We start from the raw sequence: 19,897 nt of genomic DNA, 5'->3' as shown, positions 1-19,897 counted from the left end.
TCTGTTTTAACAATTGAGCAAAACTATCAACTGTTCAATTTCGCTTGAATATAGGAAAAGGGAAGCATATAAAACCGAAGTATCAAAGACACTTTGGCAAGTGCGCTAGCGAGTCGTTAGCCAAGTTGACATTTGTGACACTTTTAAGCCACAAAAATGCCACACTCGTACCGCTCGTATCTTGAAAGACCTGTTGCTGTCGAATGAGATGTTTTGTGTGTGTGCCATTGAGTCCTCTAAAAGCGCACTTAACTGAGACTATTTCCTCTGTGAACGCCAAGCTACGCTGAGAGCGGAGGTGAGGGTGGGTTGCAGCAGCGCATCATCATGGACCACCCGAGGAGCCAACAGCAACCAGCCGCGTCGACAGCCCATCTGTAGCATCAACATGGCACATTCCACGGAGGGGACCAGAGACCGGAGAGGAAGCGAAAGTGGTACGTAGTCTGTTGTTGGGATTTTATTTCGGCTAGAAGTGGAGCTTGAGCAACAGGTGGCTGATGTAGAGGGTTACGCAAATGAGTAGCATATTTAATAAATAGGCATTATTATTGCCTATGACACACAATTGCTGAACTAGGCAATGACAGTGCAGTTGCAAATGATCTGAAATTCATAATGATTGTCACTCCTTGACACTAGCGATGCATGCATTCAAATGAATAAAAGGTGTTTGGACCAGCCTAATTTAGCATAGCCTGCTGCCTACAGTCACTGTGTTACTGAACAGGATTGTCTAGTCTCTACTCATTACATCTCCATTGATAATGAGATGAAAGAACAATGCAATTTTGCACTAGGTGTGTTCAGGGTGTGTTGAGGATTCACACTTGTCAAAATGAACAGGCCTAGACTCATTCAGTTTCACTGAGATATGTTAGTCTTCAGATTGTCACCTTCAGTGCAGTCACACTGTCAGTGTTGTGTGTACCAGAGAGCCCCTTTTTCGTGGGTATGTATTATAATTACAGTATTTTGTTCTCTAGTAGATTTGCATAATTTTGCATGGTGATGAGGAAGTGTAGCATCTAGCCTGTATTATATCTCAAGCATTGTTATTTGTGTAGCCTGGTCATTGATAGTGTTCACATATATGCCATTTAGCAGAAGCTTTTTTTTCATCTAAAGTGACTTAGTCATGCGTGCATCCATTTTACGTATGGGTGGTCCCGGGAATCGAGCCCACTACCCTGGCATTACAAGTGCCATGCTCTACCAACTGAGCGACAAAGGATTTTCCTATTCATAAGCATGCAATGTCAATGTCTTACTGTGAAGCTATAACCAACACAGGAAACACACTCATACTACTTTCAGGAACTGTCGTAATCATTCACATGCAGGCCACCAGTAGTAGAAATGACCGAAGACATCTTTTATTTTTTGTTACTTTTACCCCATTTTCTCCCCAATTTCGTGGTATCCAATTGGTAGTTAGTCTTGTCTCATTGCTGCAACTACCGTACGGACTCGGGAGAGGCGAAGGTCGAGAGCCGTGCATCCTCCGAAACAACCCAAGCAAGCCGCTCTGCTTCTTGACACAATGCCCACTTAACCTTGAAGCCAGCCGTACCAGTGTGTTGGAGGAAACACCGTACACCTGACGACCATGTCAGCGTGCACTGCGCCCGGCCCGCCACAGGAGTCGCTAGTGCGCGATGGGACGAGGGCGTTCTGGCCGGCCAAACCCTCCCCTAACCTGGACGCTGGGCCAATTGTGCGCCGCCCCATGGGTCTCTGTCGGCTGCGACAAAGCCTGGACTCGAACCAAGAATTTCTAGTGGCCCAGCCTTAGACCACTGCGCCACTCTGGAGGCCTCACCAAACACATCTTTAAAAAAATATATTAAAATAATACTACCGTGATGAAATGAGAAAGAAGTGCAATGTCATTTCAGTTTCTTACCAGAGAATAAGAATGATATGGTGTAATTTTCATACATATGAAAATGAATTACCGCTCGGTGAACGTCCGGCTGGCTAAACAAACCATTATCGTGATTAATGAGGATCAATGTTGTCATGGCAACGGCTGTTGATTTTATTTATTTAAAAAAAATATATAATATATATTTGTTTCTTTTTTCCGGTGGCTTAGAGGTTTAGATATTAAAATAAGCACATGCTTCAGTAGCACAGCAACAACCTGTGTGTGTGACTCCCATGACAACCTCTTGATCAGGTTACAGCTGCACCGGGACTGTTACTGGGGCTTTAGGTGGGTTTAGTCTGTGGGAAATCACTGTTAAATTCGGTTTTATACATTTACTGAACTAAAATAAACGCATGCAATAATTTCTACAATTTTACTGAGTTACAGTTCATATAAGGAAATCAGTCAATTTAAACTATTTCATTATATCCTAATCTATGGATTTCACATGACTGGGAAAACAGATATGCATTTGTTGGTCACAAATACCTTAATATAAGTAGGGGAGTGGATCAGAAAACCAGTCAGTATCTGGTGTGACCACCATTTGCCTCAAGCAGTGCGACAGATCTCCTTCACATTGAGTTGATCAGGCTGTCGATTGTGGCCTGTGGAATGTTGGCCCACTCCTCTTCAACGGCTGTACGAAGTTACTGGATATTGGCGGGAACTGGAACATGCTGTCATGCCCGCTGATTCAGAGCATCCCAAACATGAGTGACATGTCTGGTGAGTATGCAGGCCATGGAAGAACTGGGACAGTTTCAGCTTCCAGGAATTGTGTACAGATCATTGCGACAATTCTCTGGCACCAACCCTGGTGGACATTCCTGCAGTCAGCATGCCAATTTCATGCTCCCTTAAAACTTGAGACATCTGGCATTGTGTTGTGTGAGAAAACTGCACATTTTAGAGTGTCTTTTTATTGTCCCCAGCACAAGGTGCACCTGTGTAATGATCATGCAGTTTAATCAGCTTCTTGATATTATACACTAGGTGTATAATCAGGTGGATGGATATTCTTGGCAAAGGAGAAATGCTCACTAACAGGGATGTAAACACGTGTGTTCAAAATTTGAGAGAAATAAGCTTTTTTTAACTATGGAACATTTCTGGGATCTTTTACTTCAGCTCATGATTCATGGGACCAACACTTTACATGTTGAATATATTTTTTCCAGTATTCTCCCATGTTTTTCCTCTTCTCTGGTAGAACTTGGTGACTATTGCTTTGTGCCAGGGGCAGTGTATCTATCTACACATGCTCTCTCCACACACACACAGCAGCATAGTATCTCTTCCAGTTCTGCCCAGAGACCTTGAGCTCTCCTCTGAACTGAGGTATTTTATCACAGCCAGTTTCCATCAGGTCCGTCTCCAAGCAGCATGTGGTGCAGCCGGTCGGGAAGCTCCACACACTGACTCGGCAGCACGGGAACTTTGCATGTCTTTTTCAAATCAAATCATTTTATTTGTCACATGCGCCAAATACAACCGGTGTAGACCTTAGAGTGAAATGCTTACTTGCATGCCCTTTCCAATGTAATTGTAGTTTCAAAGGGTTTCTAGAAGCGTGTGTCAATGCAATACAAGCAAAGCACTGTCAGAACAAATTCACTCACTTTTTTGGGGGCAAATGCAATTTTTGATTATTTCTATGACTCCCATTAAATGTGATGATGCAATGGGTTTCTGACAGTCTCCCTCCCCAGGGGTCTTCATTTCACCTTTTATTTCCCTCTCCTGGACCTCAACAGTAAGGTCCCTTAGACCGTTGACTCCCATACGGCCTTAGCCTAATTGTAGGGACCCAGGCAGGCACACGGTACAGGAGGCTCGTTCACATTTTAGGCTACGTTTGTGGATCCATTTTCAGCCTGGTTACTGGCCGGATCCTCTCTCTCTCACCCTCCCTGTGTGTTTCTGCTTCATTGTTCCTGTTATCTGATGTCCTGATGAGGTGGTGAGGAAGGAGGGGCATGGGAGGTGTCTTTCATGGGTAATAAACTGTTCTGGGTCAGTGATTGGTCTGTGGAGAACCTAATCCCTGTCTTAGACTTGAGCTTGACTTTTTAGCTCTACTGACCTGTCAAACCAAAGCTAGTTCCACTGCATTTTTTTTCATTGTTCCCCTCTAATCAGGGACTGATTTAGACCTGGGGCACCAGGTGTGTGCAATTAATTATCATGTATAACAGAGAACCAGCATGCTCTGGACTTCGTAGGGTAAGAGTTGACTATCCATGGCAAATGTTATTCGACAATGTTGTACTGAAAGAGAATATGTGAATATTAATGGTATTTTTGAAATGTACAAATATTTATTACAGGCCGTCAACTATCACTGTACCATATCACATAATATTATTATCACTACTAGTAGTGACTCTCGTCTATAATTCCTTGTTGGTTTCAGGTGCGGCTGGAAGTACCTTAATGGAGAACGGCACGGTCAGCTCCGACAACCATAACCACCACCATGAACACAGCAAGCCCCCCCTCATCCAGCACTCTCTGCACTATGGCAACCCCCAGCAGGGATCCGATGAGCAGGACCTGGACCAACACAGCCTAGCCTCCCAGGACTCTGGCATCCCTACCCTGGAGATAAACCATCCCGAGCACATCCACTCCCAACCAGGAGACTGTGGCCTTACCCTGGGTTCCAACCACAACGACCAGGGCCCTGCTACCCTCTCTCTAGACCAGTCTGGAGACAGCGCTGGTCTCCGTAAGTCCTCCACCTTCCCCCGCAGTGGCTACGACTCGGTGCGCCTCTTCAGCCCCGCCCCAAGGTCCGGAGCTGGCGGCGTGGGAGTTGTCACCACGGGGATGGGCGGCATAGGAGGGGGAAACCTTAACCGCAGTGACGACATTTCGGTGTGCAGCGTGTCGAGCTTGAGCACGGAGCTCTCGGCCACACTGTCGGCGTCCAACGAGGACATCCCGGACTTCATGGTCACCTCCGACTCCAGCGCCATCGTCACCCTGGAGACGGACGAGGGCGACGCCGCCCAATTCTCCGACGTCACTCTGTCGTCGTCGCCAGGCGGGGACATCGGAGGGGATCTGTGGAGCCCACGACAGAGACCGCTGGGGTCAGAGGAGGGCAGGCCCAAGAGGCTGGGGCCACTGGCTAGCTTCTTCAACAGGTACGATGGAAGTCATCACTCTGTTATGATCTTTGACAGTCTATTTAGGTCTGTGTCCATAACTCAATTTTAAGCTCAGGTCTCCCATTGACATAAGGCTCGATTTAGGAGAGATTTTAGTTGCAAGTGTACATAGGATTCAGTGCACACTATACCACACTATACCACACTATGACAAAAGAAGGCATTGCTCAAGATTACTGTGAAAAACTCACAAAACGTGTACACACCTCTCCACACTCCGAGTCCAGTACAGTCAACTTGTCCTGTGTAAAGTGTATATGACCCATGTAACATTTGATGGTTGAATGCATTCAGGCTTGAAGCCTCCAATGTGAAACTGAGCTGGTTCAGCTTTATTATGAATAACTTATTCCCCGTACGCCCCGTGAAATTGTGCTTGACAGGTGATGGCATTGGAGTCATGGGGAACCTGTTTACCTACACCTAAACACACCCCGTAATTGTTCAGTCACGTTTTTAAAAAGAAAATATCGTAGCTAGGCACTCCAAGCATAGAAGCGAACACACACACCCAATATCTACATAGTCCTCTGTTGACGTTTGAAGGACCTTTGGTGTATCTGTACAAACCGTTCATTGTACCAGGTGTGTTGATAGGGTTGGATTAAAAGCCTGCACACTGTGATGAACCTTGTCACTATGGTTACCAGTAAACTACCTGTAAGACGCTCTGGATAAGAGCTTCTGATAAAATGTTTCTTGAAAGTTACCAAAATGTACATTTTTACATTTTTAGTCATTTAGCAGAAGACATCTAGTGGCCTTTTGGGGTACTTCAGATTATCACAGGTGTTCTAATTAACTCTGTTCCTCTGTGTGGCCATATCGCATGTCAAATTATTAATAAAACAAATCAAATACAATTTAAAAATAAATAAATAGAATGGAAAAGCTGTAAAACATTATCCTAAATATAAACGTCAACGTAGTGAACATCATTGGCGTTTCATGAGAGTTTCAGCAGGAAATCTCCTTTATACACTTAGTAAAATATAATATATCAAAATGGCTTTGTCAATGTTTTGGGGTCAGACTGGTAGCAGTTGTGAAAAAAAGTCCATAGTTGGATGAGTTGCAGATGTCATTGAAAAATAATGGCATTGTTGATTTAGATGCTTTTTTTTCATTAATTTCATTATTTTCTCTTGAACCATATGTTCTATCTACTACAAACTCATGGACAATATGAACACAGATATAAAAAATGAATTTTATATATATATATATATATATCAACCAAGTATAAATTACCAAAGCTACCATGGATTGCCATAGATTACTGAAGATTTCGGCAACTTTGGTAAATTACCGGTAGCTTTGCAAACCTACTTGTTACAGTGTGAGAATTTCTCCGATAAATAAAATACTCATTTTAGATCACACAGTAGGATTTGATTAATCAATCTGGTTAAACTACACAGGTCCCACATTTAGCTCCCTCCACTATACCCCAGTCACCTCACTGCTTCCTTTCCAAATCGCAGTCATCAAACACTCAGCAGGTGCTTTAGGCTCAGAGGAACGAAGTGTGTGGGGTTTTGGCTTCATCTATTTCGGGAGCTCAGAGGGGAAAAGGTAGTTCCCTCTACTCACTCTCTCCCATTCATCACATCTCACACTTCATCCTGTGATTCTCTCAATAGAAGGTGAGTGAGAGAGAGAGAGAGAGAGAGAAATACACTATGGAAAAATAAGGGACAGCATGTCAGAAATCAGCTCAATGTAAAATGAAGAATCCATATAATTAACCGACTCTGGGTAAATTGGAGAACTCTAAACAAACAACAGAGTTATCTATCCAAAATGTAGATGTATGGATAAACCACATCTCCAATCTTTTTGGCTCTATAACAATCAGCAAAAATATATACAGGGTCAAATACTAATCTTAGAAACAACTATTAAAGACTACCAGAACTCACTGGATTCTCCAAATTGGGTCTGCATGCATAATTCTGCAAAAAATATCCTTCATGTAAAATGCCAATTAATGCATACAGAACAGAATTAGGCCGACACCCGCTAATTATGAAAATCCAGAAAAGAGACTTTAAATTCTACCACCTAAAAGGAAGCGATTCCCAAACCTTCCATAAAGCCATCACCAACAGCAAGATGAACCTGGAGAAGAGCCCCCTAATCAAGCTGGTCCTGGGGCTCTGTTCACTAGCAGACCCCACAGAGCCCCAGGACAGCAACACAATTAGACCCAACCAAATCACGAGAAAACAAAAAGATAATTACTTGACACATTGGAAAGAATCAACAAAAAAACAGAGCAAACAGAATGCTATTTGGCCCTAAACAGAGACTACACAGTGGCAGAATACCTGACCACTGTGACTGACTCAAAATTAAGGAAAGCTTTGACTATTTATTGAGAGGCCGCCGTAGGCAGACCTGGCTCTCGAGAAGACAGGCTGAACACACTGCCCCTAAAATGAGGTGGAAACTGAGCTGCACTTCCTAAGCTCCTGGGAAATGTATGACCATATTAGAGAGACATATTTCCCTCAGATTACACACAGACAACAAATCCAATTTTGATCAACTCGTATCTATTGGGTGAAATACCATTGTGTGCCATCACAGCAGCAATATGTATAACCTGTTGCCACAAGGGCAACCAGTGACGAACAAACACCATTGTAAATATGAAATCAAATTTTATTTGTCACGTGCCAACAATGTAGTTTTAAGAAAAATAAGTGTTAAGTAAATAAAAATAACAAATAATTAAAGAGCAGCAGTAAAATAACAGTTGCGAGGCTATATACAGGGGGTACCGGTACAGAGTTAATGTGGAGTCTATATACAGGGGGGTACCGGTACAGAGTCAATGTGGAGGCTATATACAGGGGATACCGGTACAGAGTCAATGTGGAGGCTATATACCGGGGGTACCGGTACAGAGTTAATGTGGAGGCTATATACAGGGGGTACCGGTACAGAGTTAATGTGGAGGCTATATACAGGGGGGTACCGGTACAGAGTCAATGTGGAGGCTATATACAGGGGGGTACCGGTACAGAGTTAATGTGGAGGCTATATACAGGGGGGTACCGGTACAGAGTTAATGTGGAGGCTATATACAGGGGGGTACCGGTACAGAGTCGATGTGGAGGCTATATACAGGGGGTACCGGTACAGAGTTAATGTGGAGTCTATATACAGGGGGGTACCGGTACAGAGTCAATGTGGAGGCTATATACAGGGGGTACCGGTACAGAGTTAATGTGGAGGCTATATACAAGGGGTACCGGTACAGAGTTAATGTGGAGGCTATATACAGGGGGTACCGGTACAGAGTTAATGTGGAGGCTATATACAGGGGGGTACCGGTACAGAGTCAATGTGGAGGCTATATACAGGGGGGTACCGGTACAGAGTTAATGTGGAGGCTATATACAGGGGGTACCGGTACAGAGTTAATGTGGAGGCTATATACAGGGGGTACTGGTACAGATTCAATGTGGAGGCTATATACAGGGGGTACTGGTACAGAGTCAATGTGGAGGCTATATACAGGGAGGTACCGATACAGAGTCAATGTGGAGGCTATATACAGGGGGTACTGGTACAGAGTCAATGTGGAGGCTATATACAGGGGGTACCGGTACAGAGTCAATGTGGAGGCTATATACAGGGTATTACGGTACAGAGTCAATGTGGAGGCTATTTACAGGGGGTACCGGTACAGAGTCAATGTGGAGGCTATATACAGGGTATTACGGTACAGAGTCAATGTGGAGGCTATATACAGGGGGTACCGGTACAGAGTCAATGTGAAGGCTATATACAGGGGGTACCGGTACAGAGTCAATGTGGAGGCTATATACAGGGTATTACGGTACAGAGTCAATGTGGAGGCTATATACAGGGGGTACCGGTACAGAGTTAATGTGGAGGCTATATACAGGGGGTACTGGTACAGAGTCAATGTGGAGGCTATATACAGGGGGTACCGGTACAGAGTTAATGTGGAGGCTATATACAGGGGGTACCAGTACAGAGTTAATGTGGAGGCTATATACAGGGGGGGTACCGGTACAGAGTCAATGTGGAGGCTATATACAGGGTATTACGGTACAGAGTCAATGTGGAGGCTATATACAGGGGGTACCGGTACAGAGTTAATGTGGAGGCTATATACAGGGGGTACCGGTACAGAGTTAATGTGCGGGGACACCGGTTTGTCGAGTTAATATGTAGGTAGATGTAAAGGGAATATGCGTAGATGGTAACGAGAGAGTAGCAGCAGTGTAAAAGAGGGCGGGAGAATGCAAATAATCTGGGTTGCCATATGAATAGCTGTTCAGGAGTCTTATAGCTTTGAATAGCTGTTCAGGAGTCTTATAGCTTTGAATGGCTGTTCAGGAGTCTTATAGCTTTGAATAGCTGTTCAGGAGTCTTATAGCTTTGAATAGCTGTTCAGGAGTCTTATAGCTTTGAATAGCTGTTCAGGAGATCTTAAAGCTTTGAATAGCTGTTCAGGAGTCTTATAGCTTTGAATAGCTGTTCAGGAGTCTTATAGCTTTGAATAGCTGTTCAGGAGTCTTATAGCTTTGAATAGCTGTTCAGGAGTCTTATAGCTTTGAATAGCTGTTCAGGAGTCTTATAGCTTTGAATAGCTGTTCAGGAGTCTTATAGCTTTGAATAGCTGTTCAGGAGTCTTATAGCTTTGAATAGCTGTTCAGGAGTCTTATAGCTTTGAATAGCTGTTCAGGAGTCTTATAGCTTTGAATAGCTGTTCAGGAGTCTTATAGCTTTGAATAGCTGTTCAGGAGTCTTATAGCTTTGAATAGCTGTTCAGGAGTCTTATAGCTTTGAATAGCTGTTCAGGAGTCTTATAGCTTTGAATGGCTGTTCAGGAGTCTTATAGCTTTGAATAGCTGTTCAGGAGTCTTATAGCTTTGAATAGCTGTTCAGGAGTCTTATAGCTTTGAATAGCTGTTCAGGAGTCTTATAGCTTTGAATAGCTGTTCAGGAGTCTTATAGCTTTGAATAGCTGTTCAGGAGTCTTATAGCTTTGAATAGCTGTTCAGGAGTCTTATAGCTTTGAATAGCTGTTCAGGAGTCTTATAGCTTTGAATAGCTGTTCAGGAGTCTTATAGCTTTGAATAGCTGTTCAGGAGTCTTATAGCTTTGAATAGCTGTTCAGGAGTCTTATAGCTTTGAATAGCTGTTCAGGAGTCTTATAGCTTTGAATAGCTGTTCAGGAGTCTTATAGCTTTGAATAGCTGTTCAGGAGTCTTATAGCTTTGAATAGCTGTTCAGGAGTCTTATAGCTTTGAATAGCTGTTCAGGAGTCTTATAGCTTTGAATAGCTGTTCAGGAGTCTTATAGCTTTGAATAGCTGTTCAGGAGTCGTATAGCTTTGAATAGCTGTTCAGGAGTCGTATAGCTTTGAATAGCTGTTCAGGAGTCGTATAGCTTTGAATAGCTGTTCAGGAGTCGTATAGCTTTGAATAGCTGTTCAGGAGTCGTATAGCTTTGAATAGCTGTTCAGGAGTCGTATAGCTTTGAATAGCTGTTCAGGAGTCGAATAGCTGTTCAGGAGTCGTATAGCTTTGAATAGCTGTTCAGGAGTCGTATAGCTTTGAATAGCTGTTCAGGAGTCTTATAGCTTTGAATAGCTGTTCAGGAGTCGTATAGCTGTTCAGGAGTCGTATAGCTGTTCAGGAGTCGTATAGCTGTTCAGGAGTCGTATAGCTGTTCAGGAGTCGTATAGCTTGGGTGGGTAGAAGCTGTTAAGCTTTTGGACCTAGACTATATTATTTTATTTTCCCTTTTTTACTTAAACTATTTGCACAACACTGTGTATATAGCCATAATTCCTTTTGAGTAATTTGTATTATCTATTTCACTTGCTTTGGCAATGTAAACATGTTTCCCCAGCCCTTTGAGAGACACACACACACAGCTGTATCCCAGCCTATCCCATTCTAATCCATTCAGCAAATTTAAATGAGATCTCCCCATGTGCCAACAATTCACTGCCTGCCAAGTGTGAACAGATGAATTTACATTCAGTTTGTTTTGTATACAGAGGGAGGCAGTGTAATGATGGGTTTTTAGACCTAGTTAAAATGACTCCGTATGGTCCTATGGCCATTGATTGCATTATCATAAAAACCTAGTCTGAAGTGTATTACGGTGTTTAAGTGGTTAAACGGCTGGTTTCACACCCCTCTCGATCACAACAGGTCTGTTTAGTGCAGTCAGTTTGGCATTTTCACTTCCTCTCACTCTGTTGCTGGTTCCCCTTCTCTCCACAGACTTGTTTTCCTCAGCTCCCTCGGATCATTTACTGTTTTCTCTCTCTCTTTTCTCTTTCTCTTTCTCTCCTCTCCTCTTCTCTTTCTCTTTCTCTCCTCTCCTCTCTCCTCTCTCCTCTCTTCTCTCTCTCAATTCAAAGGGCTTTGTTGGCATGATAAACATATGTTCACATTGCCAAAACAAGTGAAATAAATAATAAACTCTCTGTTTAGGCTGGCACATTCTTTCTTATCCCTCCCCTTTGCTCAGTCAAACTCCTTTACTCTGAAGGCAGCGTGGTGGCAGAGTGGGCTGTGGTTTAAGGATCTCTGACACGGAACACTCTCAACACGGGTTATGTCTCAGATGTGGCTGTCTCTATCCCTCTGTTTCTCTTTATTCAGCTGGATACAACTATGAACGTCAGGCTTGACTGAATGAGAGGAACTGCTCCATGTCAAAGAGTTCTTTCTCTCTGGGTTTCTGAAAGAGAACTGTCCTGCCCTTACTGGGGATCTGAAGAGCTTCTCACTGGACAGTGGACAGGTTGTTCTGCTTTGGCATTGCGGATTGTGTTTGTTGTGGATGAACTCACGGACAGGATGGCTTCCCCTTCACTGCTTCTTTTCATTGACAGGTCTGTATGTATGAGAGGGTTTTTCTGACCTTCCCTGCTTGTTTATAGTGTATACATATTGGCTTTAAAGTGGTCTATCCTAGACTTCTGTTTTCTACGCATTTGTTTGCCACTCGATTTGGAAAGAACACTTAACCAGGGGTTTAGTTTAGGCAAAGTGTGATTCTGTGTACCTGGTGTCATTGTTGAACATGGCCCGCAGAGAAAGTCCTGAATATTCTCTTAGTACTCTGTGATATGTTAATGACTGTCATCTGTTTGGTTGTTTAGTGCAGTTATGAGAGAGCCATATTAAAAAACGAGTTTTGATCAGTGATGTTGTAAGTGCTGTTGTTGGCTCACCATTTAAAGACGATTGTGGCCAAGCTATAGGAGGAGAAATACTGAAGTTTTGGCACAGGCACAGCCGACTATCACTAGCTAACGTTAACTACCTAGCAAAAATAACATATATTTTTTTGAGAATCGATACTTGGAGTCATAGAATCGATATAATGTCAGAAGTAATATTCTGATACTCTAGTACAGGGGTAGGCAACCTTGGTCCTGGACGGGCAGGCAACCTTGGTCCTGGAGGGGCAGGCAACCTTGGTCCTGGAGGGGCAGGCAACCTTGGTCCTGGACGGGCAGGCAACCTTGGTCCTGGAGGGGCAGGCAACCTTGGTCCTGGAGGGGCAGGCAACCTTGGTCCTGGACGGGCAGGCAACCTTGGTCCTGGACGGGCAGGCAACCTTGGTCCTGGACGGGCAGGCAACCTTGGTCCTGGACGGGCAGGCAACCTTGGTCCTGGAGGGGCAGGCAACCTTGGTCCTGGAGGGGCAGGCAACCTTGGTCCTGGAGGGGCAGGCAACCTTGGTCCTGGAGGGGCAGGCAACCTTGGTCCTGGACGGGCAGGCAACCTTGGTCCTGGACGGGCAGGCAACCTTGGTCCTGGACGGGCAGGCAACCTTGGTCCTGGACGGGCAGGCAACCTTGGTCCTGGAGGGGCACAGCCACGTCATGTTTTGGATTGAACTGACCAGGAGGGTTGAATTTAGGAAATCACTAAACTGATCAATTAGCCCAGTTGGTCAGGTGTGGTGCCTAGTTGGAACAAAACCCTGCAGGACTTGCGAGGCACTCCAGGAACATGTTGCCTCTCCCTGCTCTACAGAATCGAACCCCAAGGTTGCAAGTTCAAATCCCAGAGCTGACAAAGTACAAATCTGTCGTTCTGCCCCTGAACAAGGCAGTTAACCCACTGTTCCTAGGCGTCATTGAAAATAAGAATTTGTTCTTAACTGACTCGCCTAGTTAAATAAAGGTTTAAAAAAAAAAAAAAATCCCTAATAGAACAGCGTCAAGGTTGCTCTGTGAAGGTGTTTCCGTCAGCACCCAGCTCTGCACTCCAGCCTCTCACCTGTCAAGCTCTTTCATCACAGCAGTAGTATGATGAGGTTACTGCAGTTCAAGACTTGGTGTAGTGCTTAGCTCCCTTCTTTACTAATTCATTTATTTTCCCCTCAGGAAGGTAGGCAGGTGATTGAGAACAAATTATATTTAAAATATAATATATATTTTTAATTTAACCTTTTTATTTACCTAGGCAAGTCAATTAAGAACAAATTATTATTTATGATGACGGCCTACCCCGGCCAAACCCGGACGACGCTGGGCCAATTGTGCGCTGCCCGATGGGACTCCCGATCACGGCTGGATGTGATGCAGCCTGGATTCTAATCTAATCTAGCCTTAGATGCAGCATGCCGGGGCAATGTTTATTTTTTATTTCTTTATTCAAATGATAGTGTGTGTGTGTGTGTGTGTGTTTGCCGGTCGCAGTGTTTGGGTTGATTTTGAGAGTTCCTGCATCACGTTGTCATACATACGGGTTCCCTAACAGCTGAGGAAATGGGGTCTAGAGCTATACTCATCTAAAAATGAGTGACAAAGCAAAAAATGTTTTACATTTGTGCTAAAAAACAAAACAAAAAACTGATATTACATAAGTGTTCAGACCACCCTTTACTCAGTACTTTGTTGAAGAACCTTTGGCAGTGATTACAGCCTCGGGTCTTCTTGTGTATGACGCTATAAGCTTGGCACACCTGTATTTGGGGAGTTTCTACCGTTCTTCTCTGCTCAGGTCTCTCCAGAGATGTTCAAGTCCAGGCTCTGGCTGGGCCATTCAAGGACATTCTGAGACTTGTCCAGAAGACACTCCTGCGTTGTCTTGGCTGTGTGCATAGGGTTGTTGTCCTGTTGGAAGGTGAACCTTCACCCCAGTCAGAGGTCCTGTGCTCTCTGATGCAGGTTTTCATCAAGGATCTTTCTGTACTTTGCTCAGTTCATCTTTGCCTCAATACTGACTAGATTCCCAGTCCCTGCTGCTGAAAACCATCCCCACAGCATGATGCTTCCATCACCATGCTTCACCGTAGGGATGGTGCCAGGTTTCCTCCAGACGTGATGCTTGGCATTCAGGCCAAATTGTTCAATCTTGGTCTCATCAGACCAGAGAATCTTGTTTCTCATGGCCTGAGAGTCTTTGGGGGCCATTTGGCAAACTCCAAGCAGGCTGTCATGTGGCTTACGTCTGGACACTTGACATTAAAGGCCTGATTGATGGAGTGCTGCAGAGATGGTTGTCCTTCTGGAAGGTTCTCCCATCTCCACAGAGGAACTCAAGAGCTCTGTCAGAGTGACCATTGGGTTCTTGGTCACCTCCCTGATCAATGCCCTTCTCCCACGATTGCTCAGTTTGGCCGGGTGGCCAGCTCTAGGAAGAGTCTTGGTGGTTCCAAACTTCTTCCATTTTTAAGAATGATGGAGGCCACTGTGTTCTTGGGGACCTTGAATGCTGCAGACATTTTTTGGTACCCGTAGCCCAGATCTATGCCTTGACCCAATCCTGTTACGGAGCTCTACAGACAATTCCTTTGACCTCATGGTTTGGTTGTTGCTCTGACATGCATGGTCACACTGTGTGTGCCTTTCCAAAATCATGTCCAATCAATTGAATTTACCACAGGTGGACTCCAATCAAGTTGTAGAAACATCTCATGGATGATTAATGGAAACCGGAAGCACCTGAGCTCCATTTCGAGTCTCATTGCAAAGGGTCTGAATACTTATGTAAATAAGTTTTTTCTCTTTTTGTAGTTTTAATACAATTCTAAAAACCTGTTGTTGCTTGTGTGTAGATTGCTGAGGATTTAAAAAAAAAAAAAATATTAGATTAAGGCTGTAACAATGTGTTCCGTCCACACAGCCCCTAGTGCACATTGCTGTTCTGTCCACACAGCCCCTAGTGCACGTTGCTGTTCTGTCCACACAGCCCCTAGTGCACGTTGCTGTTCTGTCCACACAGTCCCTAGTGCACGTTGCTGTTCTGTCCACACAGCCCCTAGTGCACGTTGCTGTTCTGTCCACACAGCCCCTAGTGCACGTTGCTGTTCTGTCCACACAGCCCCTAGTGCACGTTGCTGTTCTGTCCACACAGCCCCTAGTGCACGTTGCTGTTCTGTCCACACAGTCCCTAGTGCACGTTGCTGTTCTGTCCACACAGCCCCTAGTGCACGTTGCTGTTCTGTCCACACAGCCCCTAGTGCACGTTGCTGTTCTGTCCACACAGTCCCTAGTGCACGTTGCTGTTCTGTCCACACAGTCCCTAGTGCACGTTGCTGTTCTGTCCACACAGCCCCTAGTGCACGTTGCTGTTCTGTCCACACAGCCCCTAGTGCACGTTGCTGTTCTGTCCACACAGTCCCTAGTGCACGTTGCTGTTCTGTCCACACAGTCCCTAGTGCACGTTGCTGTTCTGTCTACACAGCCCCTAGTGCACGTTGCTGTTCTGTCCACACAGCCCCTAGTGCACGTTGCTGTTCGGCAACGCCTCTTTCTGACATTTAACCAAGGATGAGGTCCAGCAAGGAAAAGAAGAGGGTTGTGTAATGATATTCTTCAAGATGAGAAACTAAAAGAAAAGTTAGACAGATCCAATATACACATCCATTAGGCTTTCTTGATTCTAGTGATTTTATTATTTTTAATTTTAAATGTAAAAATGTTTTTATGGACACATTTTTGTCATCACATCGACCACCTTGTCAAATTTCTTCTATTGCTTTTGCTTCTATTGCTTCAGTTGCATTGCTTCAGTTGCATTGCTTCAGTTGCATTGCTTCAGTTGCATTGCTTCAGTCACTGAGGCAGAATGGGAAAACATGTTTGAAGTATTTGGCATGAAGGTGACTCGTGGCCTCCTGGTGAAGGTGACTCGTGGCCTCCTGGTGAAGGTGACTCGTGGCCTCATGGTGAAGGTGACTCGTGGCCTCATGGTGAAGGTGACTCGTGGCCTCATGGTGAAGGTGACACGTGGCCTCATGGTGAAGGTGACACGTGGCCTCATGGTGAAGGTGACTCGTGGCCTCCTGGTGAAGGTGACTCGTGGCCTCCTGGTGAAGGTGACTCGTGGCCTCCTGGTGAAGGTGACTCGTGGCCTCCTGGTGAAGGTGACTCGTGGCCTCCTGGTGAAGGTGACTCGTGGCCTCCTGGTGAAGGTGACTCGTGGCCTCCTGGTGAAGGTGACTCGTGGCCTCCTGGTGAAGGTGACTCGTGGCCTCCTGGTGAAGGTGACTCGTGGCCTCATGGTGAAGGTGACACGTGGCCTCATGGTGAAGGTGACACGTGGCCTCATGGGGAAGGTGACACGTGGCCTCATGGTGAAGGTGACTCGTGGCCTCCTGGTGAAGGTGACTCGTGGCCTCATGGTGAAGGTGACACGTGGCCTCATGGTGAAGGTGACTCGTGGCCTCCTGGTGAAGGTGACTCGTGGCCTCCTGGTGAAGGTGACTCGTGGCCTCCTGGTGAAGGTGACTCGTGGCCTCCTGGTGAAGGTGACTCGTGGCCTCATGGTGAAGGTGACTCGTGGCCTCATGGTGAAGGTGACACGTGGCCTCATGGTGAAGGTGACACGTGGCCTCCTGGTGAAGGTGACTCGTGGCCTCCTGGTGAAGGTGACTCGTGGCCTCCTGGTGAAGGTGACACGTGGCCTCATGGTGAAGGTGACTCGTGGCCTCCTGGTGAAGGTGACTCGTGGCCTCCTGGTGAAGGTGACTCGTGGCCTCCTGGTGAAGGTGACACGTGCCCTCCTGGTGAAGGTGACTCGTGCCCTCCTGGTGAAGGTGACTCGTGCCCTCCTGGTGAAGGTGACTTGTGCACTCCTGGTGAAGGTGACTCGTGGCCTCCTGGTGAAGGTTACTGGTGGCCTCCTCGTGATGGTGACTCGTGGCCTGATGGTGAAGGTGACTCGTGGCCTCCTGGTGAAGGTGACTCGTGGCCTCCTGGTGAAGGTGACTCGTGCCCTCCTGGTGAAGGTGACCCCAGGCCTCCTGGTGAAGGTGACTCGTGGCCTCATGGTGAAGGTGACACGTGGCCTCATGGTGAAGGTGACACGTGGCCTCATGGTGAAGGTGACACGTGGCCTCCTGGTGAAGGTGACACGTGGCCTCCTGGTGAAGGTGACTCGTGGCCTCCTGGTGAAGGTGACTCGTGGCCTCCTGGTGAAGGTGACTCGTGGCCTCCTGGTGAAGGTGACTCGTGGCCTCCTGGTGAAGGTGACTCGTGGCCTCCTGGTGAAGGTGACTCGTGGCCTCCTGGTGAAGGTGACTCGTGGCCTCCTGGTGAAGGTGACTCGTGGCCTCCTGGTGAAGGTGACTCGTGGCCTCCTGGTGAAGGTGACTCGTGGCCTCCTGGTGAAGGTGACTCGTGGCCTCCTGGTGAAGGTGACTCGTGGCCTCCTGGTGAAGGTGACTCGTGGCCTCCTGGTGAAGGTGACTCGTGCCCTCATGGTGAAGGTGACTCGTGCCCTCATGGTGAAGGTGACTCGTGCCCTCATGGTGAAGGTGACTCGTGGCCTCCTGGTGAAGGTGACTCGTGGCCTCCTGGTGAAGGTGACTCGTGGCCTCCTGGTGAAGGTGACACGTGGCCTCATGGTGAAGGTGACACGTGGCCTCCTGGTGAAGGTGACACGTGGCCTCCTGGTGAAGGTGACACGTGGCCTCCTGGTGAAGGTGACACGTGGCCTCCTGGTGAAGGTGACACGTGGCCTCCTGGTGAAGGTGACACGTGGCCTCCTGGTGAAGGTGACACGTGGCCTCCTGGTGAAGGTGACACGTGGCCTCCTGGTGAAGGTGACTCGTGCCCTCATGGTGAAGGTGACTCGTGGCCTCCTGGTGAAGGTGACTCGTGGCCTCCTGGTGAAGGTGACTCGTGGCCTCCTGGTGAAGGTGACTCGTGGCCTCCTGGTGAAGGTGACTCGTGGCCTCCTGGTGAAGGTGACTCGTGGCCTCCTGGTGAAGGTGACTCGTGGCCTCCTGGTGAAGGTGACTCGTGGCCTCATGGTGAAGGTGACACGTGGCCTCATGGTGAAGGTGACACGTGGCCTCCTGGTGAAGGTGACACGTGGCCTCCTGGTGAAGGTGACACGTGGCCTCCTGGTGAAGGTGACACGTGGCCTCCTGGTGAAGGTGACACGTGGCCTCCTGGTGAAGGTGACACGTGGCCTCCTGGTGAAGGTGACACGTGGCCTCCTGGTGAAGGTGACTCGTGGCCTCCTGGTGAAGGTGACTCGTGGCCTCCTGGTGAAGGTGACTCGTGGCCTCCTGGTGAAGGTGACTCGTGGCCTCCTGGTGAAGGTGACTCGTGGCCTCCTGGTGAAGGTGACTCGTGGCCTCCTGGTGAAGGTGACTCGTGGCCTCCTGGTGAAGGTGACTCGTGGCCTCATGGTGAAGGTGACACGTGGCCTCCTGGTGAAGGTGACACGTGGCCTCCTGGTGAAGGTGACACGTGGCCTCCTGGTGAAGGTGACACGTGGCCTCCTGGTGAAGGTGACTCGTGGCCTCCTGGTGAAGGTGACTCGTGGCCTCCTGGTGAAGGTGACTCGTGGCCTCCTGGTGAAGGTGACTCGTGGCCTCCTGGTGAAGGTGACTCGTGGCCTCCTGGTGAAGGTGACTCGTGGCCTCCTGGTGAAGGTGACTCGTGCCCTCCTGGTGAAGGTGACTCGTGCCCTCCTGGTGAAGGTGACTCGTGGCCTCCTGGTGAAGGTGACTCGTGGCCTCCTGGTGAAGGTGACTCGTGGCCTCCTGGTGAAGGTGACTCGTGCCCTCATGGTGAAGGTGACTCGTGCCCTCATGGTGAAGGTGACTCGTGCCCTCCTGGTGAAGGTGACTCGTGCCCTCCTGGTGAAGGTGACTCGTGCCCTCCTGGTGAAGGTGACTCGTGCCCTCCTGGTGAAGGTGACTCGTGCCCTCCTGGTGAAGGTGACTCGTGCCCTCCTGGTGAAGGTGACTCGTGCCCTCCTGGTGAAGGTGACTCGTGGCCTCATGGTGAAGGTGACTCGTGCCCTCATGGTGAAGGTGCGTTCGTGCGTCACAAAACATGTTTCTTGATAAGGCATGATCAGTTTGAAAGAACATTTTGTGCATACTGGCGATACATAGGCACCTCACCTGTCTTTCATCTACACTGAAAAAATATTAACACGATATCTAAGGTGTTGGTTTCATGACCTGAGAAATATAAGATACCAGAAAGTTTCCAAAAAGCATATTTCTTTCAAATATTTGGCACATTTTGTTTACATCCCTGTTAGTGAGCATTTCTCCTTTGCCAAGAGAATCCATCCATCTGACCGGTGTGGCATATCAAGAAGCTGATTCAACTGCATGATCATTACACAGGTGCACCTTGTGCTGGGGGACAATAAAAGGCCACTCTAAAATGTGCAATTTTGTCGCACAATACCACAGATGTCTCAAGTTTTGAGGGAGCGTGCAATTGGCATGCTGACTAGGAATGTCCACCAGAGCTGTTGCCAGATCATTTTATCTTAATTTCTCTACCATAAATCAC

General features: G+C 47.0%; 1 protein-coding gene across 2 annotated transcripts in view; it reads left to right on the top strand.

Annotated features, from left to right (window-relative positions):
• The window catches only part of LOC139379090 (TBC1 domain family member 14-like), a 63,453-nt gene that overhangs the window by 144 nt on the left and 43,412 nt on the right, over positions 1-19,897 (top strand). For both annotated transcript variants that reach the window (XM_071121889.1, XM_071121890.1), the window contains exons 2-3: positions 282-437; positions 4,350-5,085. In XM_071121889.1, the coding sequence (XP_070977990.1) occupies positions 389-437; positions 4,350-5,085 (785 nt within the window). In that variant the 5' untranslated portion in view covers positions 282-388. The remainder of the gene's footprint in view (positions 1-281; positions 438-4,349; positions 5,086-19,897) is intronic.

This window comes from Oncorhynchus clarkii, chromosome 21 (assembly GCF_045791955.1).
Source record: "Oncorhynchus clarkii lewisi isolate Uvic-CL-2024 chromosome 21, UVic_Ocla_1.0, whole genome shotgun sequence".
Taxonomy (NCBI): Eukaryota; Metazoa; Chordata; class Actinopteri; order Salmoniformes; family Salmonidae; genus Oncorhynchus; species Oncorhynchus clarkii.
This window is presented reverse-complemented; position numbering and strand designations above follow the sequence as displayed.